At 39.6% G+C, this 17,402-nt stretch overlaps 1 protein-coding gene across 1 annotated transcript in view; it reads right to left on the reverse strand.

The window, feature by feature from the left end:
* Positions 1 to 17,402, reverse strand: part of LOC126458438 (DNA polymerase alpha catalytic subunit) — a 263,548-nt gene that overhangs the window by 106,570 nt on the left and 139,576 nt on the right. Inside the window, exons 17-18 of the mRNA XM_050095493.1 lie at positions 10,659 to 10,786; positions 3,212 to 3,427 (exon numbers count right to left, since the gene is read on the reverse strand). Of these exons, the coding sequence (XP_049951450.1) occupies positions 3,212 to 3,427; positions 10,659 to 10,786 (344 nt within the window). The remainder of the gene's footprint in view (positions 1 to 3,211; positions 3,428 to 10,658; positions 10,787 to 17,402) is intronic.

The following is a 17,402-nucleotide window of genomic DNA, read 5'->3' on the forward strand; positions in this document are numbered from 1 at the left end:
GTAATCTGCAGCTTGACACAGTCACATTGATTAAATATCTAGGCATAACGTTGCAAAATGATATGAAATGCAATGCGCATGTAAGGACTGTAGTAGGATATGCAAATAGTCGACTCTGGTTTATTGTGAGAATTTTAGGGAAGTATGGATCCCCTGTAAAGGATATCACATATAGGACACTAGTGCTACCCCATTCTTGAGTACTGCTTTAGTGTTTGGGATTGCCGCCAGGACAGATTAAAGGAAGACATCGAAGCAATACAGGGGCAGACTGCTAGATTTTGTTACTCGTAGGTTTGATCAACACACACTTCTAATACAAGGGCCTGTAATACATTGTACTCGATGCATGAGTTTCAAGTTGGCAGCAGAACCATTTGACAAGTGAAGAATGAGAAGTGTGGGGCACCAAGCGTGTGGCACAAACCAATCACAGTGCAATAATTGCTCCCGGTCGTGATGTCAAAGCTCCTGCATCGCTGGCTTTGTTTTTTTTTTTTTTTTTTTGACATAAACAATGTGCTTTGTGGTCAGTTTCCACCATGCACTTGCATTGTTCTGTGCTTCTGGAAATTCTGATACGTGAAAAATGTCACAGAAAAAGAGTTAGTTCGCCTATTGACAATGCTGCTTCGACGTGTGCTGCTAAGCAGTCAGGCACTGGAGTTATTACAGAGAAATCTTGAGTTTTACGAACAAGAGAAAGAATGTAAGAGTATTCATGGAGAGCCATCGGTTCCTGCCGATAAAGTAGTGGAACACACATAAAAAATTCTTGGACTTAGTGCAAGAACACCAGGAAGTAAGGGAGTCTTACTGCAAAATTTGAAAGATGTAGATGTGAACCATAATGATTCCGAGGTGTTTGGATCAGATAATGTCATTTTAGCAACTCCCAGAAAGAAGAAAAAGCAGTCTCACCCCATCACCGACTTAAGATTATTTCCAGAGTGATGCTATTTGCAGGAACAATTATGCTTACTACTGCAGGAAAGAGTATCCTACTGTAGCAAAGTTGCTAGTGTTGTTAAAAAAAGTGAACTTTCCATGGGTGGGAAAGCATCACTGAAAATTATACACAAAAGTATGGTTTTCCATTACGAAGCTCTAGATGGAGGGGAAGTCCTGTCAGAAAAGGCACATACCGTACAGAATCGAAGCATATTCTTGTACGAAATTGTGGGCAAGGGAATTCATTCCATAATATACCTAGATGAAATGTGGATTAATGCCAGGAAAGTTGTCAGTAAATGCTGGATGGATGACACTCCAAGCAGTAGGGGTCATCAGCCGACAGGAAAAGAAGCTAGATGTGGTCCACGCAGGTTCTTATAGTGGTTTTGTTCCTGATTCACTTCTAGTTAGTTAGTTGGTTGCATGTTCCACTGATCAATTGTACAGTACGGTAGCCGTTATGATGGGGAACATGTCAAGTGCACAAGAAATGCACATATGAAACAAGATCTTACAACACAGAGTTAAAGATTAATATTTCTATTATTTATCCCATTCCCTTAAATGGCACAAAATGCATATAGTATATTTATAGATTTATACTCGTGAATGTCACTGTTGTTTTTAAACTGGTCCATGTTGTTGAGAACAAAGTTCATTAGTGAGTAAATGTACTGTGAGGCTGTTGTAATAATTCTCAATCTTTTAAAAAGATGCCTACAAGATGTGCGACTATGAACCCCACACATTATTCTAACCGCTTATTATTATTCTGATTGCAAAAGTTGCTGAACCTAGTCGCTTTAGAAGATCCAAAATATGAATTTTCCAATTAAAATTCTCATCTATATGTACACCCAAAAACTTAGTATGCTCTACCCTGTCTACTGACTTCTGTTGATGTGTTACATTTATTAAAGGAACTGTACTTTTTGCAGCAGAAAATTGGATGTACTGTTCCCCCCCCCCCCCCCCCCCCCCCTTCCATGTGGTACCTGGCTTTTTCTTTTGAACTGTTCTCAGCAATTTTTTCTCCTACAGCTAAGAAATGGTTGTTAAATACATTAGCTACTTGTGTACTGTTGGTTAAGATGGTCTCGTTCTCTTCAATAGTAATACTACCTACCTCAGTGGTTACTTTTCCTGTCTCCCTTCTAACAACATTCCATATTGATTTGATTTTATTGCGTCTTTCTTGTGGGCCTCGTTTTGATGAGTGTGACATCACAACTGTTTACATTTCCAAAAGGCCCCACAGACAAGCATCGCTTCACAGGAATCCATTATATGGGCAACCAATCGCTTCATAAATAGCATGCATGGACAAATCACAGCAGTCAGTCACTGATCGCTGGTCACGTGGAAATCCAGGCAATCTGATGAACCACACGTGATTTGTGCAGGATGGCTGCCTTTCTGGTTAGCAGTGATGTGTGGCAATATGACTGCAACTTGTTTCTCTATTCATCAAGCATAGTTGTGCAGTGTTGTTTCATTTCGCTTTGCCCGTGTTGAGTAAGAAATTTACTTTTCTGAGACTGAATCCAAGAAACTGCCAATGTTAGATAGAATCTGGCCTGGGGTGAAACACTGGCTAATTTGTTGTTTTATTCCACAAGAAAACTGGCAATTGAGCTCATAATTATGAAGATGTGAAGTCATGCACATGAATACTAAATGAAATCCGTTAAATTTTGGTTACACAATAAATCACACAAATATAAAGGCTGTAAATTCAACTTAATACCTAAAAATAATGATAACATGTCTGACCACCGAAATATTGTGCCTGTTGGACACCATGAACCGACAACACTCCGCAGACTATTCTATCATTCTATCAACAAATATGCTGGAGAAAATTAAGAACAACAAACACAAAGCTGTTTTGACAAAAGGACTTTTTTTATCCCTTTTCCTTACATATATACTACCCATTCGCCCTTCTTTCTTGGCCACAGAGGCGCAGGTGTGTGTGTGTGTGTGTGTGTGTGTGTGTGTGTGTGTGTGTGTGTGTGTGTGTGTGGCGGGGGGGGGGGAGGGGGGGGGGGAGTTTGGTGCAGTGTGGGATGGGGGGAGGGGATTTTTAAGTGTATTTTTCCAATTTCTTGTTTGTTGTTTTCAGCCTGAAATTTCCATTAATATGTTATAGAATGCATGATGTGTGCTGTTCAGCACACAAGTATATCTTTTTCTTTATCAAAAGTATATGTGCCACATAAGTGCTTATTTCTGACAAGGATATAAATAACCGTACCTCATGACTCAAGTTGGAATGTTTGACTGTTGTGAAGCATATATTGTACTCCTGTATAATGCTTGGATACAAGGAGTTGAAGTCCATCAGAAGCACCAGTTTATCGTAAAAGCCCTTTTTGGGTTCCAAAACAAGGCCACCAGCATACTGTGCCTTCTTTCGGCTTTTACGAATTGTCCCGTCTCCATCTTCTTCATTATCACCATCAAAATCCTCCTGTATTGATATTAATTCATATTTATTCAGGGTAAGATTAAACAAAAACTTAAAAAGTATATACAGAGCAAACTGGTAATGTATCCTTCTATTAGAACAAATGTATTTCAAAATGAAGCACATAGTTTCAAAAGCTATTTCCTTTGATTTTTTGTGTTCTGTCTAACTGACCACTAAAAATTCTTTTACTAACTAAATGTTGGCTCCTTTTTTGTACCTACAAAAGGAAGGAAAGTACAAAGATGAAGATAACACTACCATAAAGGATCTGAAACAGTTTCTCAATAGGTTTGGAACCAACTTTTGCATCATAAGGGAAACAGAGAAAGTTAGATGTTCATGATGGCTTAAGAACTTAATGGCTCTTGAACTATAAACTAATGAGAAGTAAGATACATTACAATTGGCCATAACCATCATAACCATTATTGGAACCTCTCGGATGGAACTCTATGCAAAACTATGGGAAAAGCAACCACTCACCTACCGTAGACCCGATGTGTGGCATGTCATTGCGCCACATGTAAACATCGTTAAGTGTGGCTACTTTCAGTGGACCTTCTTACTGGTATAGAAATACATAAATTGTGGCACAGAGTTTACTGATGTCAATAGATATGCTAATAACCTATTAGAAACCTGAAAAGCTGCTGCATGGGGCTGCAGCTGTCATAGAGAATGTGAATGACATAAAACATTTTGCCATATTTCTGGAATACACGACAGTAATGAGTTCTAACTAAATAATTCCATCTTCTAAAAATGTAGGTGCTGATGATTGAATATTACAGAATCGTCAGATTAATTAGTCCTGACTGCAAACTAAATATTTTTTTAAGACAGATGAATTGCCCTCAGACTTCAAGAATTGCAATTCCAGAGGGGGGCGGTATTGATAAGTCATAGTTACAAAATGTATATTCAAATTATTTACTGATAGAAGGTGACCTTGGGGAAGATCATTTTGGGCTCTGGAAAATTGTGTTGCAGCAATTAAAACAGTCCAGCTTTGATCCACCTTCAGCAACTTGCTGACCAGGGCCCAAAAGTTCTGAGAGACGAACGGTCTCTTAACATCAGTTACAGTCAGGTTAGTACTGTATTTCCTTTCCAAAGTTACATTTTTTTGTACCCTCTGAGACACTTATTTGTCCCACCCTATACGTGCTAATCTCTGAGGATGAGTGAAGATACATGGTAATATCAGCATAAGAATTCTGTCACTGTCAGAGGGGAAAAGTGGCCATATACCCAACCCATGTGGTCCAGACTGCCAGACACAGGTGAGGTACAGTTATTTGTAGGTAAAGCAGACAGTAAGAGATGCTCAAAGGGTATCTTTGAGTCACAGCCGTATTTTCAGTGGGCAAGGCTGCATTGGATCTACTCCATATACAATGGTAACATTGCTAAAGTAGTAGTAGCACTGAACTACAATGAGGAAGGGAGATTACAGGGACGATAAAAATGGAAATTGTTAAGATAAAGCCATTAGTGATAGGTAATTTTTTGTCTTTTTTCTGTCATTTCTTTCACTTTTTTTGATTTTAGTATTCTTATCTTAGATGGTGTAGCATAGTTATGATCGCTAATAATGTTAAAACATATTTCTTTTTCTCTAAAGGATAAATCTGTTTTCTTATTATTACCTGAATATGAAAAAGCTTTAAATTTTTTTGCTTAATTTATTTGCATCTGCTATATTAACCATGAAGTGATGAACTGATAGGTAAATCGTAGACATGAAAGCGCACACAGCAATATCAGAAACACAGTTGAGCAGTGATATACAAGGGGTGTTTGAAAAGTCTGTGCAAAAATAAAAACTACTTACGTGTTTGGGGTAAACCTTTTTTTTATTTTTCGACATAGCCTCATTTTAGACTTATACACTTTGTCCAACTCTGTTCTAATTTGTTGACCCCTTCCGAATAATAGGAACTGTCCAAGTTTGCAAAATATCTATTAAATGCTGCAATCACCCCCTCATTTGAATAAAATCTTTGTCCTGCCAGCCATTTCTTCAAATTGGGGAACAAATAGTAGTCCGAGGGAGCCAAGTCTGGAGAATAGGGGGGAGTTGCAATCCTATTTCCAATAATTTTGCGACCACAGCTGCAGATGTGTGTTGGTGCATTGTCATGATGGAAAAGGAATTTTTTGCGGTCCAATTGCTGGCGTTTTTTCCTGCAGCTCGGTTTTCAAATGGTCCAATAACTATGAATAACATGCACTTGTAATAGTTTTACCCTTTTCCAGATAGTCGATGAGGATTATCCCTTGTGAATCCCAAAAGACAGTCGCCATAATCTTTCCAGCCAAAGGAATGGTCTTCGCCTTTTTTGGTGCAGATTCTCCCTTGGTAACCTATTGTTTAGATTGTTGTTTGGTCTTAGGAGTATAGTAATGTACCCATGTTTCGTCCACAGTGACGAAACTACGTTTAAAGTCCTGTAGATTCTTCCTGAACAGCTGCAAATCATCCTTGCAACACTTCACACGATTCCGTTTTTGCTCAAGCGTGAGCAATCGCGGATCCCATCTTGCGGATAGCTTTCTCATATCCAGATGTTTATACAAAATATTATGTACCCATTCATTCGAGATGCCCACAGCTCTAGCAATCTCACACACCTTAACTCTTCTGTCATCCATAACCATATTATGGATTTTATCAATGATTTCTGGAGTCTTAACCTCCACAGGGCGTCCAGAACGTTCAGCATCACTTGTGCCCATATGGCCACTTTGAAATTTTGGAAACCACTTATAAACTGTTCTAATCAAAGGTGCAGAGTCACTGTAATGTTTATCAAGCTTCTCTTTAGTCTCCTGAGGTGTTTTGCCTTTCATAAAGTAATATTTAATCACCACACGAAATTCTTTTCCATCCATTTTTTGACAAGCACTCGACTTCCTTGATTCACACGAATGCCAAACACAAAGAAATAGACCAATATGGCTGAAATTTGGTGTACATTCTTTCCAAAGATGCTACTAACTAAACATGACCTTGATACGGGCCGGTGGTGCCGTCTCTGGGACTTTGCATGAACTATTAAAACGCTCCTTGTACAGTGAGGGAAAGTTAGTGAGTGCTTGTACAACAATGTGGCAAGACATGCGTTTGTTGATTTGAGATGAAAAAGAACTTGTCGGGACTGCGAATCATGGAACTTAAAGGCTGAAGATTGGGCTTACCATCACAGTGCATAATGAAAGTTGAAGTGATCATTATGAACAGAAAGATCATATGGTTTGGGTGTTACTAAACGGACTGCCTATCAACCGTTACTGAAAATAAGTCCCCAAAAATCAGTATTTCCTTCTCATCCCATCCTGCAAGGCTCCCTTGGAGTTCTGAGTGACTTTTCTGAACTTTACCCCTTTCCCTTAACCTCTCCAGTCCTTTTCCTTACCCCTCTTCCTTCCCCTTCAATTCTTCTACCAGAAGAAAGAGCCACTGGCTCCAAAAGAATATAAAATTTAAACCTGTTTGCGTGCGTGTTCTGCTGCCACTTGGTGAGCAGATTTTTCTATCTATCCATTTACATTAGACCGAGGAGCCAAAGGAACTGGTACACCTGCCTAATATCATGTAAGGCGCCCACCAGCACGCGGTACTGCCGCAACACGACGTGGCATGGACTCAACTAATGTCTGAAGTAGTGCTGGAGGGAACTGACACCATGATTCCTTGTAGGGCTGTCAATAAACAATAAATCTGTAAGAGTACGGAGGAGGAGGGAGGGGGGAGGGGGGGGGGAGTTCTTCTGAATCTAATGGCCAGCTGAAGTATTTAAACTCAGAAGAGTGTTCCTGGAGCCACTCTGTAGCAATTCTGGACATGTGGGGTGACACACTTTTCTGCTGGAAGTGGCCAAATCTGTCGGAATTCACAATGGATATGAATGGATGTACATGATTATACAGGATGCATACATACATGTCACCTGTAAGAGTCATATCTAGATGTATCAGGAGTCCCATATCACTCAACTGCACATGCCCCACACTATTACAGAGCCTCCACCAGCTTGAACAGTCCCCTGCTGACAAATACAATTTGAAATGAGACTTGTCCGACCAGGCAATATGTATCCAGTCATCAGCATCCAATGTCTGTGTTGATGGGCGCAGGCGAGGCATTAAGCTTTGTGTTGTGCAGTCATTAAAGGTACACAAGTGGCCCTTCGGCTCCGAAAGCCCATATTGACCACGTTTCGTTGAATGGTTCACATGCCGACACTTGTTGATGGTCTGGCACTGAAATCCACAGGAATTTGCGGAAGGGTTATACTTCTGTCACATTGAACAATTCTCTTCAGTTGTTGCTGGTCCCATTCTTGCAGGATCTTTCTCCACTCACAGTGATGTAAGAGATTTGATGTCTTACCGGATTCCGGATATTCAGGTACACTTGTGAAATTGTCGTATGGGAAAATCCCAACTTCACTGCTACCTCAGAGATGCCGTGTCCCATCGCTCGTGCGCCGACTATAGCACCACGTTCAAATTCCCTTAAATGTTGATAACCTGCCACTGTAGCAGCAGTAACCGATCTAACAACTGCAACAGACACTTGCTGTCTTATATAGGTGCTACCAACACAGCACCGCATTTACATATCTCTGTATTTGAACACACATGCCTATACCAGTTTCTTTGGCACTTCAGTGTCTATTGATGATATAAACTTTGGTAGATTGGAATGTGCAAGTGACAGGACACAACAATGGACAGCAGTAAGTCTGTGTGATTGGTGATCATTTACAACTCTTAGTTGGATTATTTACATGTATTCAGAAAAGATATTACAGTAGTGTCAAATTCTGCCATTCTGGGTATAGCAAATGAAATGCCCAAGAAAATATAAATATTTTTTAGACCCTCATACCCCGTCATAAAGAGGGAAAAAATTGGGAAAAGTCATATGATTTCATTGATAAGTAGTCACTTACGGAAACTGCAGATCATACATAAATGGAAATATACTGGCCTAGTGTCTTAAGACTTAACATGCAGTTGACAAACATATGCATTCTGTGTCTTTGCAGAATTGCTCTGAGCTATGATCCAAGGATTGGATCTATCAGAGGGGAGATATGTAGCACCGCCACTATTTTTCAGCACTAAGTAACGAAATAGCAGTGCTGCCACAGCTGTTGCAAAAGGGCCCTGATTGTCATTGAGCACAGAACTGAGCAAAACACTTACATGTCAGATGCAGCCTGTTTCCACTTTGCAGACCAGGGGCCAGCACCCACAGTGCCGACAACACTGCAAAAAGGCAAAGGAACAACAGGGCAATTGCTAAACCTTCTAGCCACCGCCATATTTTGGTGTGTGTCGTTGGAAGCGGTGCCCTGGCACAACAAGTTGGCACCGAACCTGTACAAATAGCCCAGCAAAAGCAGCACAGTATGGTAGCACGACCAACAAGGGGAGGACTACACCAGATGATCAAGTGACATTGTTCTGCCTGCAGCCACTACGAGACTTGGGCTCCACCACCGACAAGCCTATTGCTGGTTCTCCCAGCTGGCGGGCAACCTCTGGGCTTACTTCAGCTGCAGCCAGCTTCCCACCCTGGAGAGCAACCTTTTGTGATCAGCGCAGTGCAGCTATTTCACCGCCTGCACTTGTGCAGCAAACTGTTGATGTATGCCTCTACTAGCAAAGGTGGACACCACCACTGGTAGCTGTCTTCCTCTACAAGAATTATGACAGTCTTCTGCATCTGGGGCGCCCTGCCCTGAGTTGCACTGGCGAACAGACATCACCTATCAGAATAGTTCATGGGTGTACTGCCATGGGTGTCAAATGTGTAGAATATTTTGGTGATCAGACATGTCGTCATCGTCAGGTGCGCTAACAAACTCAACTCCTGAGGGTGTGTGGTCAACTGATATCTCCTGCCCCAAAAGCTAGTCCCTCGGTGGTCTGTGCCCATGGCCACACGTGGAGAGTCATGGATACACTATCGTTGATGACTGTGACAGCACTTATGAAAGTTTTCTGTCCACCATGGTCGCCAGATCATTTTGTTTGCTGAGAGTCTTCTTAATTGAAATCAGTGCTGCTTCCCAAGCATTGCTAAGATTATAGCTGCAATCTTGGCTAATGAGATCATCCCTGATGCGAATTTCTAGAGGAGTCAGAAATTCACACCAGGGATGATCTCATCGACCATGATCGCAGCTAAGATCTTAGCAAGTCTTGGGAACCAGCACTGAATTTAATTAAGAAGACTCTCAGAAAACAACATGATCTGGTGACCACGGTGGACAGAGAACTGGCATTAATGCTATCATAGATGGCAATGCAATCGTCTCAACAACTGCTGACATGCGACCCGCGGGCACAGACTGGAGGGAGCAGCTCATGGAGGCAGGGGATGTGAGTCAGCTACTTGCCCTCAAGAACTCAGTTCATCAGCGCACCTGATGATGGCAATATGTCTGACTGCCAAAATATTGTGCCCTTTGGACACTGTGAGATGGCAGTACATCCGTGGACTGTTCAATCAACAAATACACCATAAGAAACTGAAGAATCATGCCATGTATCAGCATTCCGAAGCAGCTACCAGCAGGCCACTGAGTATCCGCTGCAGCAGCACACCATGCTCACTGCTGTCATCACACATCAAAGGGGCATTGGCACAATGGAACAATGCCATGAGTGCTGCAGTTTGTTTTCTAATAAAATGTGTGTCTGTTGATCATCAACACTACCATTGTAGAGGCTATCTACCCCAGGCTCTACAATATGGAGGGATGGATGTCGCAGGTTAATTTTATGCTTCTCGATTTCTTTTTCATTTTGTGTATTTCATTCAGTTGTTTAATTTCACTTGAATGTGAGTAAGTTACAATTTATTTAGAAATTAACATCTATGTTTTCAGAAAATAAAACAATGAAATTATTTACCCAAAGATTTATTACTTTCTGTAATGACATACTATCAGATTTATAGAATACACCAAATTGAGGAGACTTTTGGTGAAGTTTTCACATCAGACAACACAGTTTTCAAACAGAGGATGAAGTTAAGAAGTGTGGAACAGACAAGAAACTGGAACAGAGTTTCAGAAATAGAAGATCTAGGGAATTTCTGAGCAAATGATTATACGAACATGATTTCTTAACTAAATCCACATTACAAATAAGAGTATTAACTTTATAACAATGAACTCCTATAGTTTTTGTTTAACTGTGAAATACTTACATGTGCAACCTTTTTCCTGCCATACTCTTTATCCGGAACAATGTAATCCTTCTCTGAGAAGGCATGGAGTAGGAGAAATTCATTCCGTTCAGATCGACCACCAAGCAAAGTTCGAGACATGACATTTCCTACAACAAGCGAATACCAAAGTATTTACACAAGCACATAACAAAAGTGTTAAAATCATGTTTTGTGTAGAATGTAACAATAAAACTACAGTATCTGTAATAAACAGTTATAAAAAAGGTAGTGGTGGGTAGGGAGGCCACAGCGCATGTGGTTCACTGCAGAAACTTTGTACTGAAAAGACAACAAAATTTCATGTAGTCAGTATTCTCTAACTGATGAAAATAGCGTCACTCTTAATGCATTAAATTGAAAGCATTATCAATGCTACATGATCTCTCACATTTTCTCAGTGGCGGGTGTGATGAGGATGAGGATTATCATCATCATTATTTGTGTTGTAAGGCCCTTAATGGCAAGGTCACCAGCATCCAAAATGAAATAAAGAGGGATGAAGTTGATGACTATAAACTAAAAAAGAACACTATGTTTTAAACCAGCTACATCAACAAGCATGATTTTAAATTACAACACTGACATTTTGAGATTAATAAAAAAGCAACCATAAAATGCAGATAAATCACACCAGAATAACAAAATAAGATCAAGGGTAAAATTCCAGTACAGGCACATCAAAAGGGGCCCTGATTATTGTGGTGTGGTATCTACTTAGAAATAATGGATGACAAAGCCATTCTGCAACACATTAAAATCTCCCAATATTTCGGGAAGGAGTCCTGGAATCGCACAGAAACTTAAAACACAAACCAAACTCATTTCATTATTAGATAAAATATAGGGCAGATCCTGAGCGAGACCCACATTTGTCCTAACGTTGTCACGCACAAGCAGTTAAATATCAATAACTGTGTTCCACATCTGTGAGACACTGGTAGTCCCTCACAGTGCAAAAGAAAGGTGTGTCAATGGGAAATGTTCCACTTGAAGCCTTGCAAGGGCTACTTCTTCAGCTCGTCATGGATGGAAGGAAGTAAACCACGGTCACTCTGAAGGTTTCGCTGCACACAGTATATTACTCTGTACTTCCAGTCATTGAGCCTTCCAGTAACTCATTGTCTTCTCAGTCATATATGTGGTAACAGCCTGCACGAGAACTGAACAGTGATTAGGAGGTAAAAAGGAACATGTGTGCTTGGCATCAGCAAGTTTATTTCCCCGGATCCCGATGTGCCCTGGAACCCAGCAGCAAATAATTTCCTTTTTCATTCCGCAAAAAGAGGAGAATGTCCTTGACTTCTTGCACAAGCTATCTGATGAGTGCATAGCAAGAAGGGCACTTAGGGAATCTGAGCAGATAAGGAATTTCTTGCCATGATGCTTCTCGCCTACTCCAGTGCTCTGTTGATAGCGAACAATTCTGCATAAGAATCTGTAAACTGCTCTGGGAGCCCAATCCTAAGAACGAAGTCAGAGAACATGGTGGAACAGCAAAATAAGTGGCAAAGACCGAGTGTTTATATGCCTTGTATTTTTTCTTGGCTTCTGCATAAGAGACGGACATTGCCACATTTATTTCCATACCTGCCAACTTCTTGGACTATCAGTAAAATTCACGCACGGCCAAAAATCTAATGATTTTTGACATACCCCGGGTTGATGAAAATAGTAATAGTTCTATGCTACAAAGTACAATAACTCATGTTTTAAACAGGATACCTCAATGAAATCACATTTACTTACATCACAGGCCAATGATTTGTAGATGGACATAACAATCAAGAAGGAATCCGTGTTAAACAGCAGCAGGCATGGTGAATATTGGTTTGGAGCATACACAACAGAACTTCCTTTATAAATTAAGCAGATCTATGAAAACTGAAAGAGGCTTTACACAATAAAACTTGTTTAATGTAAAATGGGCAAGAAATAATATAATGGATGCTGCAAATCGCATGCTAGTTCGACTTTTAAGTCATAGTCATGGCCTTTTTCGTTTCTTGCAAAAAGTCTTGAGAAAATGATTTATCATAACAGGGACCAGAATTCCTGGTCTTGAAAACAGAAATACACTCAAGAGAGTCAATGGACATGGGTGTTCTGAACTCTGTTCTCTTTTTCTTCACAAGGCTGAAAATGCGTCCAGATCTTGCATTGCTATGGAGTGTGGTGAAAATAGAGAGCATTACTCTAAAAATTTGGTTATACTTATGAAGTTCATCCGCTCTCCAAGTTCCCAACTGGAATCACTTGTATCACCTTGATAAGTAACCAAATTGTCACCTACCTGAATAGCTGTAACTTCCTTTGAAGCCCATTCACCACCTCATCTGCAGTTTCATTCTCTTCCTTGCATAACATGATAGGAAACTATCCCAAGAAAACATAAATGGAAGAAAACTGTACATTTTCAATTTTTCTAACCAAGTAGCTTGAGTGTGCTTAACACATCATCCTTGAGTGGAAACTTGTTGATGACATAGTTACAGGCAGTACAAAAGTAGTATCTCACTGATGAAAAGAAAAGGAATATATCTGTATCCTGGAGATCATTCACTATGTTTTGATGTCATGAGTTCTTTCATTTTGAATCAAGTTGCACTCAACTTCAAGCAATGACGAGATTTTGACGATTTTGGGCTTCACAAACCTGGTGAACAACTGCTTCAGCAAATCCATTAGGAGCTGTAATAAAAAGTGATCTTGTGGGGAACAAGTCTGAAGGGCAATATTCAATTTGTCAAATACAGGAATAGTCACAAGAAGCAAAGGGCAAAAGGCCTTGTCCAAGTCTGAGTAAAGGAACATAAATAATTTTTCATCACATGCTGCAGCAGAAGTCTTACTTTTTAGGATAGGTTCGACACATTTGGAAGAATATATTTTTCTTTTAGGTGCATGAGTAGTAGCAGAATCAAGAATTCTATTCTTCTGATACTCTTTGGACCCACTTTGTTGAACTCTAGGTATTCTGAAAGACGTCAAGCTTGTGGAAATGTTTTGGGTCCTTAATATTACTTCCTCCTTGAAAAAACAAAGATGCAGATCACAGTGGTCCAAAAGTCTATACAAACTTCTGCCTAAAGATAACCACCTAGTATGCACATACTTCAGATTTTTCTTTGCCTCTTTATTGTGCAAGTTCTGAAATTTCTGAAGGTGTTTTTTCCTCTTGATACTCTTCTCTAAGAAATAAAATATATCACCAAGGATCTCATCCACTTCACAAGTAATCTTCCAGCATCTTTCCCAGCTGCTAGATTAATCAGGTGGGAAATGCAACCTATGATGGCAATACCTGGTTTAACGTCCTTCAGAACTGCTGAAACCCCATTTTTGTGTCCTATCATAACAGGAGCATTGTCAGAGCAGAAAACCGAAGTTTTCAATTGGTATGTTATGAGAAATCAGCTGTGGTAAGATCATGTAACCTATCTTTTGCCTTGTTGAGCCGCATCTAATGTTGGTATGGATAGCACAGTGCTCACTGTTTGGTCCCGCGGGATATCACAGGATGTAATAACAGGATACAACTTGGCATTTGTATAATTGCTCCCAGCCACTGCCAAAGAAAATGGTCTGTTCCGAAGGCAATTAACAACTTCAGATGACGCCTTTTTGGTCATTTTATTCACAACACATATAATTTTCATGCAACCATACCTATATTTCTTTACAACTTCTTATGTGGGAAATATCATCTGAAATAAAGCACCAGCATAATCACCCGACTTGAGGGCCACTGTGTTCCATCAAAAAGGAAGTAAAACCAGACACTCAGTCCTAATTACATCACTGTCAATGTTTCCAGACCTGGCAAAAGAGGTGTTGACTTTCTTGTTATCTTTCTTTGATTAACATAATTTACTTGTTAACCGCACTTCACATGACTACTTAAATTGTTTCTTCGACCATGTGCAATATTAATATCAAAAGAAACATGTCAAAGCAAACAAAGTCTTAAACCATTAACCCTCTCATGACCCATGGGACATGTGTGTCCCACTTCACTTTTTCGTGCTTCATAACCAACGGGACAACAGAAACCCACATCTGTGGTGTGCTACCATCTACTGGAAGCCTTCGCTACTATCTGAAACCATTATAGACTTCTTCCCGCCAAACAGCTGCATTCTGCTGGAAGTTGTTTGATGCAGTGAACTTGTTTGATCACTTCTGTGAAAGTTTTTGCATATTTTTCAACTTTTCTTTTGTAAATAAGCAAGGTAAGCATAATAACTGTAATTATTGTGTTTCTTATCATTTATTTGTAAATATTACATGGAATTTCAGTGTAAAATGTATTTCAGTGACTTGGTAAATAGGTTTTAGTTTTTGACTGCATGAAATATCAATCACGTGGTCAGTGGGACATATTTGTCCCACATATTATTTATAATTTCGTTATACATTCGACATTTTGGCTTTATTTCTTTCTCTGTGCAATGCTACATCACTTGGCACAGTAAAGTATTCATACAATAATAATACAAATAACAACAACAACAACAACAACAATGCAGACCTTACTTCCGTTTTCTTTTTAGAAATGTCACGTCTGAAAGATGAAGGACTTCTTGAGTATTACTTTTCGCTCCCTGATAATGAAGAATTTTCAGACGAAGCAAGTGATGATGAAGCTGCAGATGAACTCACCCATCTTGATGCATCCAATAGTACATCTATTGATACTACACCGCATACGACATTGGCTGAGCCACCTAGCTATGGTCGTCACAACAATGGTGACAGTGCTAGACTGGAGGTGGCAGAAAATGATGGTATCGCGTGTGCAGTAAAAGAAAATGTCGTCAAAGTTACCAATGACACTGCAAAGGAAGTTATTGTGTGTGCAGAACAAGAGAATGGGGCCAAACATGCCAATGAAACTGAAACAGAGTGGACTGACACCGTAACTTATTTTGAAAACTTATCAGCATCTCTTGATGGAAGTGCAGACATGAAGTTTGATTTTGGACAAAATGATAAAGAAATAGATTATTTTTTTACAATTTTTACTGATGATTGTTTGAGGAAGATCAAAGATGAAACTAACCTCTATGCAACTCAAATTTGTGACAACATTACTATAGGTAAAAGGGTAAGACAGGCCAGCTGCAATTGTAAAGACACTGATGTTGAAGAGATAAAATATTTTATTGCCATCCACATTCTAATGGGAATACATAGGCTGCCTGAGCCAAGTCACTATCCGTCCACCGACCACTTTTAGGTGTAAGTGCAATTTCTCAACTAATGAGTAAAACTAGGTTTAAAAAAACTGACTGAAAAGATTCATTGCAATGACAATGCTACAGCAGTACCAAGAGGTGGAGCTTGTTATGATGGACTACACAAATTACGCCCAATAAGTGACACTATCAATAACAATTTGAAAAAAGTACACACTCCATAAGTATCATGGCTTTTGATGAAAGTATGGTCCCATTCAAAGGGCGCTTTTCTATAAAGCAGTAGCTTCCAATGAAGTATGTAAAACGAGGTTACAAAATTTGGTGTCTCACCGATTCAAAAACAGGTTTCATAACCCAGTTCGAGGTGTATACCGGAAAGAAGCACACCCAAGACTATTGTTCATTTTGGGAAAAAATGTTGTGCTCCATCTTACTGAATCACACCTGCAGTCTCACCGACTAATTGTGTTTGATAACTTTTTCATATCATACAACCTGATGAAGTCACCAAATGAAAAGAGGACAAACAGGAAGGGACTTCCAGGCATGATGAAGAAACAAGACAAATTGCAATGGGGGCAGTTTAAGTTCAAAACAAAGGGATGTGTCTCAGCAATAAAATGGCAAGACAAGACTGTGACAATACTACGCACTTATCATAGCCCAAAAGTTGTAACCTTCCTCAATAGGAAAAACAGAGATGGTACTTCATCAGAGGTATTCTGTCCTAAAGCAGTTGCCGAGTATAATACACTTAAGGGAGGTGTGGATCGCTTTGATCAGATGTGTGGGAGATATGCAATTAGAAGACGATCTCTAAAGTGGTGGCATCGTCTTTTCTTTTTCGTAATTGACCTGGCAATTGTTAACAGTTTCATAATGTGGAACTGTAAGCACGGAGGAGGTCATAACCAGTTATCCTTTCACAGTTCGCTTATCAGACAACTAACAGCGGGTCATGAAATCAAAAGAAGAGGAAGACCGAATTTTCTAAGAAGAAACAAGTCAGGTGTCAAGCTGTAAAACATTTCCCAGTAAAAGACACGAGGAAATGCTGCAGGTTCTGCAGCACAAAGCAGAAGGAAGTACGAACCAACATGATGTGCATACACTGCAAAGATCCTCTACGTGCACATCCCTGCTTCGAAAAATTTCATAGAAAATAAATGTTCCTGATATCGGCATTGGTAAAATTAACATCAAACATCATTTGTAATATAACCCTTGTATTGGTTTAAACTGTCACAAAAATTAATAATTTTTTTGTAAAAGTTGCAGCTGAAATTAAATGTTCTCTCTTATGCTCTGTTTTTATTCAAACCTATGCAATACTCCCACCTAATGACCAATGGGACATGTAAGTCCTACTTAAAATATTTTTAAAAAACTGGTCATAGCAATCATACACTTTTTATACATTTCACTTTAGAAGCTATTCCTTAAGCAAAATACAAAACAAACATTTAAAAAACTGAGCAAAAAATAGTTTGGTCATGAAAAGGTTAAAACGTGACGTCAACCTTGT

Source organism: Schistocerca serialis, chromosome 2 (genome assembly GCF_023864345.2).
Source record: "Schistocerca serialis cubense isolate TAMUIC-IGC-003099 chromosome 2, iqSchSeri2.2, whole genome shotgun sequence".
Classification (NCBI taxonomy): Eukaryota; Metazoa; Arthropoda; class Insecta; order Orthoptera; family Acrididae; genus Schistocerca; species Schistocerca serialis.